Here is a 22,480-nt window from a genome sequence, read left to right as displayed (position 1 = left end):
CTTGATTTTTCCCCAAATTCTAGGGTTCTTGAAATTTTTTGAAATATTTGCAAGATTCTGGTATTGTTGGTAGATTCTTGAAGCAATTTGTGATTCTACGTTCTTCGGTGTTTTTTTAATCGAAGGATTGACAGAATTTTTTGATCGGAGGTTTGATCTGTGATCGATTTGGTTGCGATTTCTGACTGTGCTCTTCCGTCGTCATCTTCTTCGACATCTGCTTCTGATACTTCAAGGTTTGATTACCCAAACTTTTCTCTGGTTATGAGTTTCGATTTATGGGTTGATAGCTTTGGGTTGATTTGTTTTATTTTGGTGGTGTCTGATTGGTATTGACTCGGATGATCTTGAGTCAGTGAATTTGGCGAGTTCTTGATAATCCTGTGCAATGTAGAGAATATCACAGTGTCGTTAATGGAGTATTTTTCTTGCGTTTGTTTTGATTGCTGTGTGTGTTGACTGATTTCTGGGATTTTCGACCTGTTCTTGCTCTTACTCCTGTGATTGAGGACAATATTGTTCTGTATGATGATGTATGTGGGGGGTTTTTCGCTCTTGTCTGATTGCTTCTGGGAGATGGAGTATCTTAATTCTGTTAAGACTTATGGGACTTGGGCTACTGTTGCAAAGCGATTTGATGATCTGGCTGAGTTCTATTCTTGGTGTAAGGGTGTAGAGTTTGCTGCTACGCCTTCTGATGAGAGTATTAGTGAGATGTTTTAAGGGCAATGGAGGAGTTTGTCAAAGAAAAGGCGAATAAATTGAGGAGTGATAAGAAGAGTATTGTTGGATGATGCTGCAGGTTGCTTGTTAATGTAAACCCTGCTGAAGTTGGGGATATTGTTGTGCGAAGTCAGCTTGTGTACGAAGGTTTAGTTTCATAAACGAAGATGCTGCCGTAGTTATACTCAAGCTTATGCAGGAACAGAAGCTCTGCAAAGCATACCTTTGCCGTGCACTGGGATAAATGAAGGAGGAGGATACTTTGCTCCGAAATGGTTATTCTTATGCAGGATTGATCCTGCAGATAATGGAGGTTGTTGTTGGCTGTTGGCTTGATTTGTTGCCAACAGTATTGAATTTTTGGTGTTGAATTTTGTTTGTGACTCAACAGAGGTTGAGGTTTGTTTTGTGATGACCCAACAGAGATTGAGGTCCATTTTGTGACCCATAGAGGTCCTTTCTCATTGATCCATAGAGATCAATTTCATGATCCATTGCGATCTTTCTTTTGATGACACCCATTGTGGCTCATTCTTTCAGACCCATCGAGGTCATTTTCAGACCCACGGTGGTCCTTTTTCAGACCCAAAGTGGTCAGTTTCCGACCCAAAGTGGTCAATTCTCAAAAGACCCAAAGTGGTCAATTCTCAAAAGACCCAAAGGGTCAAATTCTCAAATTGTTCCTTATTTTGATCAATTTCTATCTTCAGCTTCCTTTTTCATAGCTGAATTTCTCACTCTTTTCACTCTCAAACACATTATCCTTCATTCTTCACATTGGATTTTTGGTGTATGTGTGTGATTGGTTACCGATTAAGGGTGTATTTTGGAGGACGGGAAGTTGATTCATGGTGGTTAGATTCAACCACAATATCCTGATTCCACCACAGTATTCTGGTGATGTTCTTGTCATCGACGAGTGCTTAGATGAGCCACACCTTCAGCATTTACAAAGTTCTCTTCATGCTTTTGTTGACTCGCTCCCCCCAACGACTAGAATAGGAATTGTTTCATATGGCCGAACTGTATCTGTATATGATTTTTGTGAGGAATCTACTGCATCTGCTGATGTGCTTCCCGGGGACAAGTCACCTAGTGAGGACAATTTAAGAGCATTGATTTATGGGACAGGCATATACTTGTCTCCTGTGCATGCTACACTTGCTGTAGCACATACCATCTTTTCCTCATTCAGACCCTTCAAGGAAAACATTCCAGAGACTGCAAGAGACCGCTGTTTGGGTACTGCAGTGGAAGTTGCACTTGCAATTATTCAAGGGCCATCTGCTGATTTGTCCCGAGGCATGGTTAAGAGGCCTGGGGGTAAGAGTAGGTTAATAGTTTGTGCTGCTGGACCGAATACTTTTGGCCCTGGAGCACTTCCTCATTCCTTTAGTCATCCAAACTATGCATATCTTGAAAAAACTGCAACGAAGTGGATGGAACATTTAGGCAAAGAAGCTCACCGACAACATACAGTTGTAGATATTATGTGTGCTGGAACATGCCCTGTCAGAGTCCCTGTTCTGCAACCCCTGTCACGAGCCTCTGGCGGTGTTCTTATCCTTCATGACGACTTTGGAGAAGTGTTTGGTGTACATTTGCAGAGGGCATCCAGTAGGGTAGCAGGTTCCCTAGTTAAAGATACATGTCTCAATTTCTCAAATGCTAAGTGTTGAAGAAACACAAAGCTTAGCAGTTTTCAGAACTTCAAATACTTCTCATGATGGTGTTGATAAATACGGAATACTTTGGCTGCAGTTCTCATCGCCAAGAGGAGCAAGAACTGCTTCATTTCAAAATTTCAAACTGAAAATGTTTAACACCATTTTCAGTTTGAGGGGGGGGGTGTTGGAACTTATACTTTAGTATAAGTTGTTAGTTAGTTTAGGAAGTTTGTTACTAGAATACTAACTTGTACATATGTTAGTATAAATACCTAAGCTTGTATTATTTTCATTAATCACACAATTAATACAAAATGTAGTCCATTACTTCTCTCTCAAAGCTCACGAGCTTCCAAGGCTCAACAATGGCTTCTTGCTTTCTTCTTCCTTTCTTCTTCCTATTTCCTCAATTCTAACAAAACAGTTGCACTGTTTACATATGATATGAAGCAAAATTAAACGACTAGGCAAGTAGCAAATTGATTCTGAGTTGTTTAACAAGCAACAGAGAAAACAGATAAATCGTAACGCTTGTCATTGGCATATTGAAAACTCAACTGTTTGCCAGGAGCAAGAAAGTTGCCATCATTGACGAGGCAATTATCGAAAGCGAGTCTCCGAAACAAGGTGGGATTGACAGTCTCAACGGAGCTGAAATCCTCACATTTGACATGGATGTCGGATATGCTACACCCGGATGCACAAGCATTCACTATTATAACATTGTAGGTTGGAATCCCGCTGGGCAATGGTGCTGAATCAATTTGAGCTATGTATACGTCTGTTGTTGAGCACGTATTATTATTGCCGAACCCTTCTCCTATCCGTTGCCCATCAGTGCCACCACCTTGCTTACTTATTTGTGCCACAACTTCTCTATTTGTGTTATCGTCAACAAAAATACTCTATAATACCTACTTACCTCATTGATGACTAAAGATATTAATGATTAAAATATTATATTTACAAACGTGATTTTGTAATAGATGATTTCACTATAGCCACAATAAAATGGGAGCCACTACAATACAATAAATCTTAACCATTAAATAAAATTGACTAATCTAAACCATTGATTTTGCTCACTTTTTAGTTAAATATTATTAGTTTTATAATTAAATAAGTTTTTCAAAATAAAATTAAATAAAATGCACCATCTACGATTACAGTTTTCAAAAAGTGAACAAATTTTACGGAACTCTTGAACTCCATTTTTTTTATCTTTGAGATAGTCTTCAACTCCATTCTTGATTGTCTTGCGAGAATCAAATTGGAGAAAAAAAATGATGTTACTATTGTGAATTACAAATTTGGATGGGTTCGTTTGAACAAATTTCTGAAATTCTTGGGTTTCATTCTAAATGTTCTTGGCAGAATCAGAGCGAAAAATTGATGAAGAGAGATAAAATACCAAAAAAGTTTGAACGTTGGAATCAAATTAGGAAAATTTAATTGTAGCATAATCGAATTAGGAAGAGCAGTAGATGACTTTTTTTTATTTTTACCAAGAAAAAAAAACCCGATGAAGACAGAAAATACTAAAATAAATTGACTTGGAGAATAAAAAGGAGATTTTTTAATTAACTATTTATATTTTTTCTATAAGTTATTAGTAATATAAAGTCAACAGAACCAATGCTCCAGATGAGTCAACAATAATAAAGGGTTTTAATGTATTGTACGTGGTGGCTACCATTATATTGTGGCCACTCAAAAACCTTCTTTTTGTAATTAAAAAGACCAAGTATTAATCATGTTTTTCTTTGGTTTTTAAATAAAATTTCTAAAGACCCTAATTAAAAGTAGAGAGTTTGTACCAGTAACCGAATTCGTATTAGAAAACAACTCTCTTTGAATGGGTGTCATCCTCCTCATACCGAGCCCTGTAAAGAAATTAAACAAAAAAAAAAAATCAAGATGAGAGGTCGTGTGATTACTGATTAGTACTTCCCCGATAATGAATTCAACTCGTGATCTTCCCATAACAGAAATATATAAAATATATAATATAATATTTTGTGATATTTCAGGTCAACAACTGAATTTGCAAAAATCTCATTTTAAGGTTAGTCCTAATACCCCTGTAGTTGAGAAGGAAATATTCAAAGATATTCTCAAAATGCATTTGGTTCCAAACTTAGGAACACATCTGGGAGTCCCGGTTGATTTGATAGGTACAAAGCACACCATGTTTCAATTCTTAGTTGACAAGGTAGCTGGAAAAATTGCGGCTTGGAATTCTTGTTGCCTGTCACAACCTCAAAAATTGATTCTTATCAATTCTGTTCTTATTGCCATGGTTTCCCATATTTTCAATTGCATGGAAATTCCTCTTTCCATAACAACCAAGCTTGACTCAATTATAACTAGGTTTTTTTGGGTTGGAAATTCAAATAAAGGAATACATTCAGTAGTAGAAAAAACCCCTGTTGCAGCCCCCTTGTTGCAGCGTACAAGTATAAATACGCTTCAACAACCAGTCGGTCAACGCGGGTCAAACCCTTTAAAGGGTTATCGCAGCGTACATTTTAGTTGTTCGCAACAAATGCGTTTGTTGCAGCGTACAAAATAAAAGCCCGCAGCAACAACCCGTAGTTATTGCAGCGTACATGTTAATGCCCGCTGCAACAAGTCCGCGTTTCAAATTAAAATTTTTACTTTCCTAGTTGCAACGTACAAACCGCGCTCAATCTCTGTTCCTTCTCTGCTATAGCTCCAAGCCTTTTCCCTTAAACAAATATCCAAGGTCGCCGTCGAACTCAGCTCGCGTCGCCGTCGAACCCAAGAGTTGCTCAGCCCTGCGTCGCTGTCTTGGTTCCGTTGGTTGCTCATCTCCCCGTCGCGTCGTGGTTCAGCCCTGCGTCGCTGTCTTGGTTCCGTGGTTCCGTGGTTCAGCCCTGCGTCGCTGTCTTGGTTCCGTGGTTCAGCATCTCCCCGTCGCGTCGTGGTTCCGGTGGTTGCTCGGCGTCGTGGTTCCGGTGGTATGGTGTGTTCAATTTTTATTTTCGTTTTTATTTTCGTTTTCAGATTAGGGTTCAATTTTAGTTTTTGATTTTCGTTTTGATTATTGTTTTTGATTTTCGTTTTTGATTTTCGTTTTGATTTTCGTTTTGATTTTCGTTTTTGAAACTTAACGACCCAACGAAGTAAATGGGGATTGCTATGTTTCCGAGTATAGATCTATTTCTTTAAAAAGCACACAGCCACTATTTAAGCTTTCTCATAACAAGTAATGGGGAATGGCCTAAGGCTGTTGCTGACTGCTACTCACCCCTTCAGACTGTTGTTTGGATGTTATTTTGCTGATTTCCAAGAGGCTTTTGGATTACCTTTTTTTTTTTTTTTTTTAATTTCCAAGTATGCTCAAAGTGTTGAATACATCACTTAGACCAGTAGTATCAGGCCCTTCAAAAACATCAGTATTCACCCGTCTTCTTGGTAGAGTTGGGAAGGGGAACTCTTCATTTGCAGGACCTTACAAAATAATCTCTGTTATCCAACCATCTGGGTTAAAATTCTGTTTTAAGATCTCAAACCTTTGTGTACAGACGATATGGGATGGCTGCTTGACTCAAGTTTACCTCAAGTCAGTTGTGAGTCAAAACCATTAAGTGGTCGTTGTAAACCCAAGACCTTCAGGAAATCACTGGCCTTTGTCCACACTGATTTAGACTATTTAGTATTTACACTGAAAAAGAAGAGTTGAACATTTTCAAGGCTCTCACATATGCGCATGAACTAGCTCTTGTACCTCTCAAAACCTTCCTCTAAGAAACTTTAGCATACGAGCCACACAAACATCATATATAAACTTGAAAGAAATAAGTAGTGTGATGCAGAACATCGTGCCCATTACCAACTGAACTCGTCAAATCTCAGCAATTAAAGATTATTTTTAACTGTAAGTCTGCTATCTTCTGAGCCCCACTTTTTATCAGCTTATTGGCTGCTGCTTTGTGGGTGCGACATTCCGGCCACCTGCCACTTTAGGATAGCTTTTAAATCCTGGAATACTAGAGCCTTGTTTGGAGTAAAGGAAGTTCCTAGAGTATTTTTCAACCTCCTCCATTATTAGGCAAAAGAGATATCTAATTCCAATAGGTTTAAAGGATAAATAACACCACATTTTTGCCGACTGAAGCCTATCAGCATATATGAAAGGCTTCTTACAGCCCAGGTTACAGGATTTTATTCTGGCATTACCCTTCTTCCTTCCCCGAGGTTACGTAAGCACTTAGTTCCGCACTTGAATGCTGCGTTAATGCCAATAACTTGAATAATGTGATTGCTACGTGGTGATGTGGTAGATAGTTAATTTCCTGTTACATGCATTCTATGAGAAATATCTGAATTTGGCCCTCGAACTATTTTCGTTTGATTTTCGTTTTGATTTTCGTTTTGATTTTCGTTTTGATTTTCGTTTTTATTTTGATTTTTTTGGCTGTTTTTCAATTATGTCTTTAATTTGCAGTTAATTGTGAAGATGGGTAGATACGCATATGGTTGAAGAGAGGGGCGATGATCGTACTGCCAGCATAATCTATCATCGTGCTTGTTCGAATTTCAACAATTGCATAAGGTATTGATATATCTAATTATCTTCATAAAATTTCTCTTTTCCTCTTTTGAAAGTTGAAATCAATAGTACAGTAAGTGCATATCATTTTTACGATAAATAAAATTTGGATAAGTATAGTAAGTGTAATAATAAAACGTGTACATTAGTATTCTATGCTTAAGTATCCATTCCGTTTTACTTATTAGGACTGTTTTTGGACTTCTAATATCACTTCAGTGAAGCATTGATAAACTTAAATGATGTAACCAAAGATTTGCGGAACTTCTTAATGATTTTGTGACTTCTTAATATATGTGTTTATGTGTGGAACCTTTTGTTGTTGTTATTAGTAATGAGTCGTCGTTGGATGTATGGTGACCATACTACGGCAGAATACTTGAGTGGGGTCGCAGAGTTCATTAGATGTGCTTTAGCACACCAACGGAGTACAAAAGCCGAAAAAATCTATTGTCCCTGCCGTGATTGTAACAATATCAAGCGGTTAGGTGACATTGATGAAATTGAGGATCATTTATTTCGCCGTGGGTTTAAGCAAGATTACCATGTTTGGTTTTGGCATGGTGAAACAATACCTGATCGTCCAAGTTCTAGTGTCCATGAATTTGATGTTCAGAGTAATGAGAGTGATGATGATATTTATGAGAATAATGAGACGGATGATGATGAGGAAGAAGATGATGAAATAAATGAGATGATGGATGGGCTGAAAGATCACTTGGACGAACGACCTCAGATGTTCGAACAAGTATCAAAGGCTGCTGAAACTCCATTGTATCCCGGTTGTACAAAATTCAGCAAGTTGGAATGTGTGTCAATACTTTACAACCTCAAATGTAAAGGTGGTTGGAGAGATGAACACTTTGACACCTTATTGGAGTGGGTAGGTGAATTTTTGCCGGAAGGGAATGATATCCCCACCTCTACCTATTATGCCAGGAAATTGATGTGTCCCTTAGGCTTAGAGGTCGACAAGATAGATGCTTGCCCAAATGATTGTATCCTTTACAGAAAAGAGCATGAACATTTGGATGAGTGTCCAACATGCGGCGCATCTCGTTACAAACGCAAAGGGGCAAATTCAGCTAAGAGGGGCCCGCCTGCTAAGTCTTTGTGGTATCTTCCAATCATACCTAGGTTTGAGCGTATGTTTTCATTGAAGAAACAAGCAAAAAACTTAAGGTGGCATGCGGAAGTGAGGAAGAAAGATGGACTCCTTCGACATCCTGCAGATTCTGTTCAATGGAGAAATATTGATAAGAAATATCCTGAATTTGGTAAGGAGGTTAGAAATCTAAGGCTTGCTTTATGTGCAGATGGTGTGAATCCATATGGAACTCTAAGCAGTCAACATAGCACATGGCCGGTTCTACTAGCAATTTATAATCTTCCTCCATGGCTGTGTATGAAGCGGAAGCATATCATGTTATCACTCCTCATCTCGGGGCCTAAGCAACCTGGAAATGACATAGATGTGTACCTGGCTCCACTCATAGATGATTTGAAATTATTGTGGAATGAAGGTGTTTCAATGTTCGATGCACACACCAATTCAAGCTTTACATTGCGAGCTATGGTTTTTTGTACCATAAATGATTTTCCGGCATATGGAAACTTGTCTGGATACAAAACCAAAGGAGAACAAGCATGCCCTATATGTGAAGAGGACATGAAGCCCACATGGTTGCATAATTTCAAGAAAAATGTTTACCCAGATTTCAGGAAGCACCTCAGTCGATATCACCCTTATCGTAAGAAGAAGAAAGAATTCAATGGGTTCACCGAGGAAAGAGTAGCTCGTACGCCTTTGACAGGATCACAGGTTTATGAACGAATAAAAAATGTTGAAACCAAATACGGCAAGTGCTACAAGTCCAAGTCTAAAAAGGGTGTTTTGTGGAAGAAAGTATCTCCATTATGGGATCTTCCCTACTGGAGAGATTTGTCGGTTAGGCATTGTCTCGATGTAATGCACATTGAGAAAAATGTGTGCGATGCTATCATTGGGACTTTGCTAAACATGCCTGGAAAGACTAAGGACAATGAGAATGTGCGGAAAGATATGAAAAAGAGGAATATTCGACCAGATTTGTGGCCTGTTGAAAAATCTGGTGCGGGTGGTACTAAGACTTATCTGCCTCCAGCGTGTTACACAATGTCAAGAAAGGAGAAGAAGCAGTTTTGTGAGTGCTTACATGGAATTAAGGTTCCCTCGGGATATTCGTCGAATGTAAAGCGCCTAGTATCTCTCTCGGACCTTAGGTTGGTTGGTATGAAGTCTCATGATTGCCATGTAATGATTAATGTGTTTTTGCCAATTGCACTTCGTGGGATATTGCCGAAACACGTGAGACATGTTATAACAAAACTTTGTGTGTTTTTCAATTCTATATGTGCTAAAGTGATTGATCCGGAGAAATTAGATTCTTTGCACAATGATATTGTTGAAACTTTGTGTCGATTTGAAATGTACTTTCCACCATCTTTCTTTGATATTATGGTGCACTTAATTGTCCATTTAGTTCGAGAAATCAAGTTATGTGGTCCGGTGTTCTTAAGATGGATGTATCCTTTTGAGAGATTTTTTGGGCATTTAAAGGACAAAACAAAGAATCGGGCAAGGCCGGAGGGTAGTATCATTCGGGGAGTCCTTGAGGAAGAGATATCTCAATATGTAGCTGAATTCTTAACAAGGCTTGAGCAAATAGGTCTTCCAAAATCTCGTCATGCAGGGAGGCTTGAAGGGCATGGGGTAATTGGTAAAAATGTGATCTCGCCTCCATCTGAAAGGAAGAATAAGGCACATCTTTGTGTGTTGCAGCATCTTACCGAGGTCAATCCTTACATAGATAAGCATTTGCTAGAATTGCAACAAAAGAATCCTAAGTTGAAGGAAAGAGCGTTGATGCAAGAACATAATCGCACATTTGTTGATTGGTTTAAGAAGGAAGTAGCCGAGGAAATGAAAAAAAATCTAGATGTTTCTGAAATGGTCCAGTGGTTAGCTCGAGGTCCTCGACTATGTGTTCTGTCTTATGAAGGGTATGATATCAATGGGTTCACATTCTACACTAGAAGACAAGATGAAAAGAGTGTGGTGCAGAATAGTGGAGTGAAGCATGTTGCAGCATCTAGGGTCTATGCAAGCGCCAAGGATAGAAGACCGGTTGATGCGACACAATCATATTATGGTGTTATCGAAGAAATATGGGAGCTTGATTACAACAAATTTACGATCCCTGTATTCCGGTGCAAGTGGGCCAACAACCATAATGGGGTGAAACAAGATGAAATTTTTCCTGGTTTAACATTGGTTAACTTTGATCGATTAAGTGATAGTGACGAGCCATTCATTCTAGCATCACAAGCTAAGCAAATTTTCTATGTGGTAGACAATGTTGATCCTATATGGCGTGCAGTTGCCCAAGGCAAGAGAAATATTCTGGGTATTGATGATGTTGTGGATGAAGATGAGTATGACAAGTACGATGAAACACCCCTGTTACCAACGGCTGTTCAACCGTTACCGGAGGAGGAAGATGCAAATAATACTAATCATATGCGTACAGATCATAGGGAAGGAATTTGGGTTGTAAACCGTAAATGAATAAGATGAGTTGGCTTCTGGGAATAGGTAATTCTAGCTAACTGAATATCAGATTAAATGTATCTTTTCTAGCATTTAGGAAGGTGTAGTTTGTACTTCCACATCTTTAATTCTTATTTTATACTTCCATTGTGTTCATGATTATACTTTTCTAGCTTTCTTTAATTCTTACTGTACTTCCACATCTTACTTTTGTTCCTGACCAAAGTTTTCTAACTTTCTGTGCAGATGACTTGAGATCCCCGAGTCAGAAATTTTCAGAAGCTTTCGGTGATTTCTGTCTTTTCAGAAGTTCTCAGAATCGGAAAATAAAGCACGTATTTACTTTTGGTGAGTTGTGCGTTTTCTCCTAGTGTTGCGCTAATTAACATGTCTCCTAATCTTGAGCTAGAATGACCTAAATCAAAACGAGCGGGCTTAAATTGACCTTAGTTGAATAAATTGACCTAAATTGACCTTAGTTGACTAAATTAGCATAAATATGAACCATAACTACCAAACAAGTCTCAAATGGCATAAATTGATTGGATTGAGTCTAGGTAAGTTAAAACTAATCATATTAATCATTTAAAAGGATTAAAATGAGTGTTTAGGTTCTTTAGTTCAAAGTTGGGAGCGGAAATGTCATTTTAGCTCTATATATGACATATAACGACCCAACGAGCCATAAATGTGCATGAATAGGTTCGAATGAGTTTTAGAAACTTAAAACTATGCATATTAGTCATGTAATAAGAATAAAATGAGTCATTAGGTTCTTTAGTTCAAAGTTGGGAGCGAAAATGTCATTTTAGCTCTATATATGACCTATAACGACACAACGAGCCATAAATGTGCATAAATAGGTTGGAATGAGTTTTAGAAACTTAAAACTATGCATATTAGTAATGTAATAGGATTAAAATGAGTGTTTAGGTTCTTTAGTTCAAAGTTGGGAGCGAAAATGTCATTTTAGCTCTATATATGACCTTTAACGACCCAACGAGCCATAAATGTGCATGAATAGGTTCGAATGAGTTTTAGAAACTTAAAACTATGCATATTAGTCATGTAATAGGATTAAAATGAGTGTTTAGGTTCTTTAGTTCAAAGTTGGGAGCGGAAATGTCATTTTAGCTCTATATATGACCTTTAACGACCCAACGAGCCTTAAATGTGCATAAATAGGTTGGAATGAGTTTTAGAAACTTAAAACTATGCATATTAGTCATGTAATAGGATTAAAATGAGTGTTTAGGTTCTTTAGTTCAAAGTTGGGAGCGGAAATGTCATTTTAGCTCTATATATGACCTATAACGACCCAACGAGCCTTAAATGTGCATAAATAGGTTGGAATGAGTTTTAGAAACTTAAAACTATGCATATTAGTCATGTAATAGGATTAAAATGAGTGTTTAGGTTTGTTAGTTCAAAGTTGGGAGCGAAAATGTCTTATTTTAGCATAAATATGAACCATAACGACCAAACAAGTCTCAAATGGCATAAATTGATTGGATTGAGTCTAGGAAAGTTAAAACTAATCATATTAATCATTTAAAAGGATTAAAATGAGTGTTTAGGTTTGTTAGTTCAAAGTTGGGAGCGAAAGTGTCATATTAGCCTAAAAATGAGTTCTTAGGTTCTTTAGTTCATAGTTGGGAGCAAAAATGCCTCATTTTTTCATAAATATGAACCACAACGACCAAACAAGTCTCTAATGTGAATAAATAGATCGGATCGAGTCTTGGAAAGTTAAAATTAATCATATTAATCATTTAAAAGGTTAAAATGAGTCCTTATGTTCGTTAGTTCTAGACTTATCTCATATGAGTATATGATTTCATGATATAAGAGAAGTGAGATTGTCAGATTTCCTCATTAAGTTTCTTAATCATTGTTGCTTGAGTTTAAGTGAAACTCAATTACATAATTTCATTTTACGATCTAACTTACATACTACTCCGTACTATACTAGATTAATAGAACTTGTTTATAGAATGAGTTAGCTGCCCTGCATTCTCATATTGCCTCAACAAACACACCAAGAATGACAAAGAACATTGCAGATCAGATCAGCACAGATCAATGCAGATCAGATGAGGGTAGCACTGATCTGTGTTGATCTGTTCTGCACTGATCTGTGCTGATCTGATCTGCACAGATCAGTGCAGATCAGATCAGCACTGATCTGTGCTGATCTGTTCTGCAGATCAGATCAGTGCAGAACAGATCATCACTGATTTGTGCAGATCAGATCAGCACTGATTTGTGCAGATCAGATCAGCACAGATCAGTGCAGAACAGATCAGCACAGATCAGTGCTGATCTGATCAGCACTGATCTATGCTGATCAGATCTGCACAGATCAGTGCATTCCACATATATAATTTTTCATGCTTGTTGGCTTGTTGCTGCTATAGAGTTCAAATTCTTTGATATGATTTGATTCTTTGAAGGCCGGAGCATGTGTCAACTTAGTATTCTATCAATTGTTCAATTACATTGTAAAGCGATGTTTTGGTCCCTAACAAAAAGCGGAGAGGAATAAAAAGAGGGAAAAGGGGTGAAATGGATCAAGGAAGGGATGTGAAGGTTGGTTTTTCTGGTGATGTATCCATGGTGGGTGGAAGTGAGAGTTGCTTTAGTGGTGACTAGTGAGGTGACGGTGATAGTGGTGGTGAGGTGATGGTGGGGTGGGGTGGATTGATTTGGGATGATGGTGGTGACCATTGAGTCATTGACCAATGAGAGACTGATAGAAATTTAGGGGAATCCAAGTCCAGGGGGAAGTCTGGGGAACCAAACAGCCCCTAAATTTCTTTCTCTCTATGCTGTTCTTATTGATTTTCCATTATGTTGAGCTTTGACATATTTACACTTAAATTTCTCGTTCATTCTTCAATTAGTGCCATCTCTTTTGCATGATCCCCTTTGCACAAACTAGAGACTTAAAATTGGTGGGGAGTGGTACTGTTAGTTGATGTTGTTTCAAAATTGACCTTGATTTATCTCTTCTGACTGCCATAAAACTAGCATCTGCAAATCCTTGATGAAATTTTATTAACCAAATATTTGGTTAAAATAGTGTCAATTGTTCCTCTATGGTTTCACTTTAAAAAAATGGACTTACCTGACTACCTGTCTCAAGCTGCAGATGCAACAGTCATATTGTTATAATTCGAACAAAATCAACAAGGGGGGAACATTGCAGATCAGGTCAGCACAGATCAGTGCAGATCAGATCAGCACTGATCTGTGCTGATCTGTTCTGCACTGATCTGTGCTGATCTGTTCTGCACTGATCTGTGCAGATCAGATCAGCACTGATCTGTGCTGATCTGTTCTGCACTGATCTGTGCTGATCTGTTCTGCACTGATCTGTGCTGATCTGATCAGCACTGATCTGTGCTGATCTGATCTGCACTGATCAGTGCAGATCAGATCAGCACAGATCAGTGCTGATCAGATCAGTGCAGAACAGATCAGTGCAGATATCACAGATCAGATCAGCACTGATCTGTGCTGATCTGTGCTGATCTGATCAGTGCAGATCAGTGCTGATCTGATCTGCACTGATCAGTGCTGATCTGATCTGTGATATCTGCACTGATCTGATATCCTTCTGTATGCTAGAGCACTGATTTGCTGCTGCGCGCACATTTTGTAACCACTCTTCTGTATGTTTTACTTGATGCAGGAACAACATAGGTACGATGAATGAAAACCAAATTGTTGTTAGGCATGAATCAGAAGGTGGCAAGACTCCCACAACGCGTGACGAATCACAAGATGTTAGTACGATTACAAAGACCATTAAAGGCCGTGGTCCGTCAAAAGGTGTTAAAGTCGCTAAGCCTATGTTCCTTGAGTATAATGTATATAATGTCCCCGATGGACAATGGTCTCATGAATACGGGAAGCAAGTTGGGAGTTGTGCTACTAGAATTAATATTAACGTCCCATTATATCCAAAGGTAGATGAGCAAATCAAGAAGGGGTTTTGGGAGGAGACTAAGGTAAGCATTGGATATTAACTTGATTTGTATATTTTAGGGATTATTTAATTTGATTTAAATACTATTTTTATAATCTAACTTTTTTTAATTATTAACAGCTTATGTTCCACATTACTGATGATTCTAATCATTCGAGGGAGAAATATTTTCATTCTTGTGTGGCGAAACGATTTAGTTGTTTCAAGAGCAAGTTGGTGCGCCGATGGATAACTATGAAGGAAAAGAAGCCAAAAAATCAAACAAACAAGATGCCTTGGGATGTCTACAACCATATCACAGAGGATGATTGGAAGACTTTTGTTAAACATTATTTCCTGCCAGAGTCATTGGTAATGATAATATTTCTTTAACTTGTCCTTAAAGAGTTTTTCATGTAGCAAACTGACATTGGTTCTAGGACAAAAAGTTATCAGAAAAAACATTTATTTCCATCTTTTTATGTTGTCTTTGACAGCTTCGTAGTGAAAAGGCGAGGAAAAGTGCATCATGCAACAAGAACCCACATCGCACCGACCAAAAGGGTTATAATAGAAAGCGACTAGATTGGATAAAGGATGGACGACTTCCACCAGATGCAGCTTTACCTATCTCGAGTAGCTCCTCGGTGAACTCATCAGTGACCTCAAATGTTAATAGAGTTAGAAAATACAGATCAAAGGAGTGGATTTTGGCCCATCAAGTACAAAATAAAGAGGGAAAGTGGGAAATTGACCCGAACGATACAGAAGTTGTTGAAATCGCAACAAAAGCTGTAAGTAGCGATAATTAATTAATATTTACTTGCTTTGATTAGAGAATATAAAGTAATATTACTTTCCTAATTGGCAGTTAGAGTACATCGCAGAAGAGGAAAAAGGAAATCTTTCTTTCGAACAGGGTGAGGATGCCCTCACTAAAGCTATAGGGAAAAAAGATCATCGTGGGCGTGTCAAGGGAACAGGTGGCATGGTTGGTATCAAAAAGGCTTTCGGTCCGTGTATTCGACATAGTAGAAGTGACCATGGTGAAGCTTCATCAGAAAATTACGAATCAATCAGAGCTTCTGTGAAAAAGGAGTTTGAAGGTGAATTAGAGAAAAGGGTAGAGAAGAGGGTGGCAGAGGCCCTCCAAAAGCAACTAAGCACCTTGTTAAAAACAGGACAACTAAACTCCATTTCTACCCCGATACCTGATGACCTCCACTTAAATGATTCTGCCAGAGTTGACCTTGATGTTAGTGCTACAAGAACCACTCGTCACATCTTAGTGCCGCAACCACGCGAGCTAAAGGTACGACGTAGTCACTCTTTTTTAACATAGTTGCTTGATCCTTTTATGTTTTTAGTTGACATTTACTTAATAATCTGTATCACTTACAAAGTTGCATTGAAACCTTTGTTTATGAAGGAAAGGACTCCATGTCGTCTTGCCCTTGAGGAGAAAGTTTCAGGCAACAACATTGTCGTGGCGGATGGTATGGTACAACCCTCAGATGGTGCATTGCCCCAACATTTTACATCGATGAAGCCTGGTCACTATAAAGTCCAAGTTGATTTTGTTTACGACGGACATGTTGATGATATTCTTCCGGTACCTACGGGAGATGGTTTCACTAACTTAGGCGGTGCTCTGGGTAGTTTTGTGCAATGGCCCATACACTTAGTGATTTTCGAAGACGGCGAGGTATATATGTTTTATTGTTTAGAATGTATATGTTCACGCAAGCACATTCGACATCTTACCTACTCTTGTTTTTGTTGAATTTTAAAGGATTGTATTTCACCTCCTAAAAAGAAGTCCAAGTCTAATGTTTCTAAAGAGAGGGATGGTAGCTCCAAGAAAAAGACAACGGTGTTAGCGGCCCAAAAGAAGACAACAGACTTACCATCCAAGGTAAACCCTCTAAAACTCATTCGAACCTAAAATGACATTTTCGCTCCCAACTTTGAACTAAAGAACCTAAGGACTCATTTGATTCTTATTACACGACTAATATGCATAGTTTTAAGTTTCTAAAACTCATTCGAACCTAATTATGCACATTTAAGGCTCGTTGGGTCGTTATAGGTCATATATTAACCTAAAATGACATTTTCGCTCCCAACTTTGAACTAAAGAACCTAAGGACTCATTTGATTCTTATTACACGACTAATATGCATAGTTTTAAGTTTCTAAAACTCATTCGAACCTATTTATGCACATTTAAGGCTCGTTGGGTCGTTATAGGTCATATATTGAGCTAAAATGACATTTTCGCTCCCAAATTTGAACTAAAGAACCTAAGGACTCATTTGATTCTTATTACATGACTAATATGCATAGTTTTAAGTTTCTAAAACTCATTCGAACCTATTTATGCACATTTAAGGCTCGTTGGGTCGTTAAAGGTCATATATAGAGCTAAAATGACATTTCCGCTCCCAACTTTGAACTAAAGAACCTAAACACTCATTTTAATCCTATTACATGACTAATATGCATAGTTTTAAGTTTCTAAAACTCATTCGAACCTATTTATGCACATTTAAGGCTCGTTGGGTCGTTAAAGGTCATATATAGAGCTAAAATGACATTTTCGCTCCCAACTTTGAACTAAAGAACCTAAACACTCATTTTAATCCTATTACATGACTAATATGCATAGTTTTAAGTTTCTAAAACTCATTCCAACCTATTTATGCACATTTATGGCTCGTTGGGTCGTTATAGGTCATATATAGAGCTAAAATGACATTTTCGCTCCCAACTTTGAACTAAAGAACCTAATGACTCATTTTATTCTTATTACATGACTAATATGCATAGTTTTAAGTTTCTAAAACTCATTCGAACCTATTCATGCACATTTAAGGCTCGTTGGGTCGTTATATGTCATATATAGAGTTAAAATGACATTTTCGCTCCCAACTTTGAACTAAAGAACCTAAGGACTCATTTGATTCTTATTACACGACTAATATGCATAGTTTTAAGTTTCTAAAACTCATTCGAACCTAATTATGCACATTTAAGGCTCGTTGGGTCGTTATAGGTCATATATTAACCTAAAATGACATTTTCGCTCCCAACTTTGAACTAAAGAACCTAAGGACTCATTTGATTCTTATTACACGACTAATATGCATAGTTTTAAGTTTCTAAAACTCATTCGAACCTAATTATGCACATTTAAGGCTCGTTGGGTCGTTATAGGTCATATATTAACCTAAAATGACATTTTCGCTCCCAACTTTGAACTAAAGAACCTAAGGACTCATTTGATTCTTATTACATGACTAATATGCATAGTTTTAAGTTTCTAAAACTCATTCGAACCTATTTATGCACATTTAAGGCTCGTTGGGTCGTTATAGGTCATATATTGAGCTAAAATGACATTTTCGCTCCCAAATTTGAACTAAAGAACCTAATGACTCATTTTATTCTTATTACATGACTAATATGCATAGTTTTAAGTTTCTAAAACTCATTCGAACCTATTCATGCACATTTATGGCTCGTTGGGTCGTTATATGTCATATATAGAGCTAAAATGACATTTCCGCTCCCAACTTTGAACTAAAGAACCTAAACACTCATTTTAATCCTATTACATGACTAATATGCATAGTTTTAAGTTTCTAAAACTCATTCGAACCTAATTATGCACATTTAAGGCTCGTTGGGTCGTTATAGGTCATATATAGACCTAAAATGACATTTTCGCTCCCAACTTTGAACTAAAGAACCTAAGGACTCATTTGATTCTTATTACACGACTAATATGCATAGTTTTAAGTTTCTAAAACTCATTCGAACCTATTTATGCACATTTAAGGCTCGTTGGGTCGTTATAGGTCATATATTGAGCTAAAATGACATTTTCGCTCCCAAATTTGAACTAAAGAACCTAAGGACTCATTTGATTCTTATTATATGACTAATGTTAATTGACTATTGTTATAGGAATTTTCGCATCCAAAGAAGTCGAATTCTAAGCCTAAGTCCAACTTAGAGGTCGTGGGTAGTTGTGATCGTAAAACACAAGAATCAACCACCAAAAGCAAGAAAGCGGGACTTGTACACGATGCAATTCAAGGTCTTGGCCCGTCATGCAAATAGTTGCAGTTTATCATGACTTCGGCGCCTGATGATATATATGATAATACTACCATCCCATTGGCGGCCTCAGTTTGGCACTCGGATTTTGATCAAGAAACATACATAACTGCGTCTGATATAGGAGAGTTCCTTCGCGGGGCGTGCTTAAACATTTCAGCGATCCAAGTCTACATATTGTAATTAAATGTTTTATTGTTGTTAATAAAACTATTATTTCTTTGAAGTTTTTTCTCTTTATCGATCTTAATAGTGTAATCTTGTTTATTTTGTAGGTGTTTATTGCACGATCATGCCAAATCATTTGAAATGTCTCGGATTTCGTTCATTTGTCCCGAGATTATGTCAAGCACTAGAATCAAGGCCGACCCTGGAGCGCCAACAATGTATTTGAAAAACATTTTCCAAGCTGAAATTGAAAAGGAGAAGATGGGTAATCCTAACCTAACTAATTGGTTTTTAATCCCATATAATCAAGAGTAAGTGTGTTATATTATATAAGTTTCATATAAAATATTAATTATTATTGTTATTAAATATTTAATATATCATTTATAAATTATACAGAAATCATTGGAATTTATACGTGATGGACCTACGTAGAGGTTATGTATATATTTTCGATTCTGCTAGAGATCCACGTCGAACAGATTATGCATGGGGAATCTTGAGTTTGTAAGTTCTTTTGCTTACAAATTACATTAGTCTTTAAGAAACCTAAGCCAAAATCATATTCATGAGTACCCATGTTTCGTTAATTTTCTAGGGCATACCAAGTGTACAAGTGCAATGGTGGGCATTGTCCGAATAAAACGAGTTTTAAGTCGTGTAAAACCATTCATATAGAGGTATAACATGTTTCTTAATTAGCTTTTTGCTTTATTTTTATTAATTATTGGCCTTGCAAGATAAAGTATTATGTTTCTTAATCAGTGTGCTCAACAAATCGGCGGAACTGAGTGTGGCTATTACGTTATGACGTTCATGTTAGAGATAGTCACGTTACAACATGACTATGAAGGCCGGCTAGATGAGGTAATTAAGTAACTAATTGATTCGTATTCTAGACTATTAATACATTGTCATTAGTTGCTTGAATGTTAAAATGTGACATTTCATTTGCATTTAATCGATCTAATGCTCCATCAATTTTTTGTTTTTGTAAGGTCTATACTCCGAGGACTGCGCCTTATGCTAGTGAGGAAATTGATGTGGTTCGTGAGCAATGGGCGAAGTTTTTTACCACCAAGTATTTTTTATTGACCTGATGGCGCTTGATCGTGTTGGTTTAGATGTTATAGAACAATCTTTTATGTTAAAATGTATGCGTACGTTGAAATTGGAACGTAAATGTATTTAAATGTATCGGTATGTGCACTTTTGGTTTTGGGATATATACAAAACTCCAGTTGTTGTTTTTATATTTGTTATACAGGTTGCGTTATTCTATTATTGTTTTGACAGGTTTCTATATTTGGTGCAAGGCACTCTAGGTATCCCTAAACAAAATTAGAATTTTCCCGCCAAAAGTGCTTTTTTGCAGCGTACATATATGTTGTACGCTGCAACAAGGGAAAAAAATTTCGCAAAAATTCAGACTTGTTGCAGCGTACAAATAAATGTACGCTGCAAAAAATTGAGTAATTCAGACTTGTTGCAGCGTACAAATAAATGTACGCTGCAAAAAGTTGGGTCTGTTGCAGCGGGCTTTTATATGTACGCTGCAACAAGTCCAAAATTTTGCCAATTTTTTGGCACTTGTTGCAGCGTACATCTAAAAGCCCGCTGCAACAAATCACTTTTTGCAGCGAACATGTACGCTGCAACAAGTTCAGACTTGTTGCAGGCCCCCCAGTTGCAGCATACGATGTACGCTGCAACAGGGGTCTAAAAGCCCGCTGCAATAAGGGTTTTTTCTACTAGTGATTGGGTTAATAGGCAAGTTCTGCAGCTCCCTAGGGGACTAGGTGGCTTAGGCATTCGAGGTACGTCCTGCTTAAATAAGGCTTTACTCATGAAGCATATTTGGCGTTTAAGTAATAACCCCCATTCTATGTTAGCTGCTATTGTTAATCATAAGTTTGCAAAGCCATTACATTCCGGGGTTCAAGCTTCAGTTAGAGGGCGTGCTCTTTCTTGGGGTATGCGTGGCATGGGAAGAGCTTTCAACAATATTCTTAAAGGTTGTAGCTGGAAAATTGGGAATGGAAGGAAAGTTTTGGCAGGGGGAAATAGGTGGGTTGAGGGTGAAGTTCCTATTTTTAATTCAAATGTTACGTTACTGCAAGCGAAGGACTGGAAAGTTCATCATTTCATTCGTCCTTTGGGTATTGGGTGGGGCCATGACAAGGTTCGTGCATGTTTCGAATTCCAGGATGCTCGAAAAATAGTTGCCATGGAGCTTCCAACTTCAGATACTGATGATCTCCTTTACTGGAAATTTCAGAAGTCAGGTGAATTGACAGTTAAAACTGCTTATGCTATGCTGGCAATGGAGGAGGTTTCTGACAGTACTAATGTTCCAGGGAATAACACTTATAAGATGCTTTGGTCTCTGGGTATCCATCCTAAGTGGAAATTGTTTTTGTGGAAACTGCTGCATAACGGAATTGCAACCAAGGTCAATCTGGGGAAGAAAGGTATTCAAGTTTCCATTTCTTGTGATTTATGTAATAGAGGGGAGGAAGATTTACAACACCTTTTCCGGTTTTGTAACTTCGCGCAACAAGTTTGGAGGGGTGGATTACTAGCTATCCACTCAGAACTCAACGAAACCATGTCCTTTTCGGAATGGGTTTTGTTTTATATCCGACAATTTCAACGTCAGGATGGAAAGAGCAGTCCGAGAATGGTATACTTTATTAGTACACTTTGGGGGCTCTGGTTAACAAGGAATAACCGTGTGTTTAGGGGTGAAATTACATCGATGGCGACTGTTCAATCGATTATCAATAATGGATTGAATGACAATGGAATCCTTCAGAGTCATAACCAACCTTATCTAGGTTTTCTCCATCCCCCAGAGGATACTTTATCTTTTCCACCGGGGTTTTTCAGGGCTATCATTTCTGGTACTGAATTCCAGGGAACTCCAGCTATAATTTTGGTGGATGGGTCGTGGCACAAGTCAACTAAGAATGCAGGAATGGGTTGGGTACTAGAAGGGCATCAGATCCAGAAGGTAAGTACTTTGGGAGGGGCGCAATCTGGTACTGCGCATTCTGCGTTGCAAGCAGAGGCTAAAGCTTGTCTTCTAGCTTTATGTTGGGCGTCACAAGCTTCGATAGCAAGGGTTACAATTTTGACAGATTCACAACGATTAGTTGAACTTTTAAGATTGGATGATTTGTCAGATGTGCAGGTCAGGTGGACTATTGCAGAAATTAAGAAAATAGGGAAAACTTTTTGCTGGTGTACGTTGTGTCAACAAGGTAGATCGTCATCAAGTTCAGAGGGCTCATGATCTAGCAACTTTAGCTTCTACGTTACTTTTAAATTTTAGTACTTTTCCTTAATTTGTTCTATAAGCTTATGTCAAAAAAAAAAAAAAAAAAAAAAAAAAACAGAAATATATAATATAGAGAAAATAGATACAAGGCTAGCTATACCTGTGACAGAGAGTACAAAGAAGATGGTGAAGAACAAGTAGAACATGCAAACCATACGTGAATTCATGGTGAATTGGTGATTATTTAGCTACACTTTATTATTATTATTTTATTATTTTGAATAAGCTTGAAATTCAGATTCCAGTTAAACGCCTTATTTATATAGTTGCATGCTTATACTTCAAGATTTCTTCGACATGCTATTCTTTATTTCTTTCCTTAACT

General features: G+C 37.7%; 2 protein-coding genes across 2 annotated transcripts; one reads left to right on the top strand and one right to left on the bottom strand.

The window, feature by feature from the left end:
* Nucleotides 1-2,884: 2,884 nt before the first annotated feature.
* LOC130461654 (TPD1 protein homolog 1-like) lies at nucleotides 2,885-3,317 on the bottom strand. Its single transcript, XM_056829812.1, has 2 exons — nucleotides 3,313-3,317; nucleotides 2,885-3,266 (listed from the first exon to the last, which is right to left on the bottom strand). Exons 1-2 carry the CDS (start codon nucleotides 3,315-3,317, stop codon nucleotides 2,885-2,887), a joined length of 387 nt encoding a protein of 128 aa, XP_056685790.1.
* Nucleotides 3,318-10,858: 7,541 nt separating this feature from the next.
* LOC130461653 (uncharacterized) lies at nucleotides 10,859-22,110 on the top strand. The gene is made up of 8 exons (XM_056829811.1): nucleotides 10,859-10,903; nucleotides 14,250-14,568; nucleotides 14,667-14,897; nucleotides 15,023-15,319; nucleotides 15,397-15,837; nucleotides 15,955-16,230; nucleotides 16,318-16,440; nucleotides 20,599-22,110. Exons 2-8 carry the CDS (start codon nucleotides 14,266-14,268, stop codon nucleotides 22,108-22,110), a joined length of 3,183 nt encoding a protein of 1,060 aa, XP_056685789.1. The 5' UTR covers nucleotides 10,859-10,903; nucleotides 14,250-14,265.
* Nucleotides 22,111-22,480: the final 370 nt, after the last annotated feature.

The sequence above is a fragment of the Spinacia oleracea genome, chromosome 5 (assembly GCF_020520425.1).
Source record: "Spinacia oleracea cultivar Varoflay chromosome 5, BTI_SOV_V1, whole genome shotgun sequence".
In the NCBI taxonomy this organism is placed as follows: Eukaryota; Viridiplantae; Streptophyta; class Magnoliopsida; order Caryophyllales; family Amaranthaceae; genus Spinacia; species Spinacia oleracea.
Note: the sequence above shows the minus strand (reverse complement) of the source record. Positions and strands in the feature narration are given on the sequence as shown.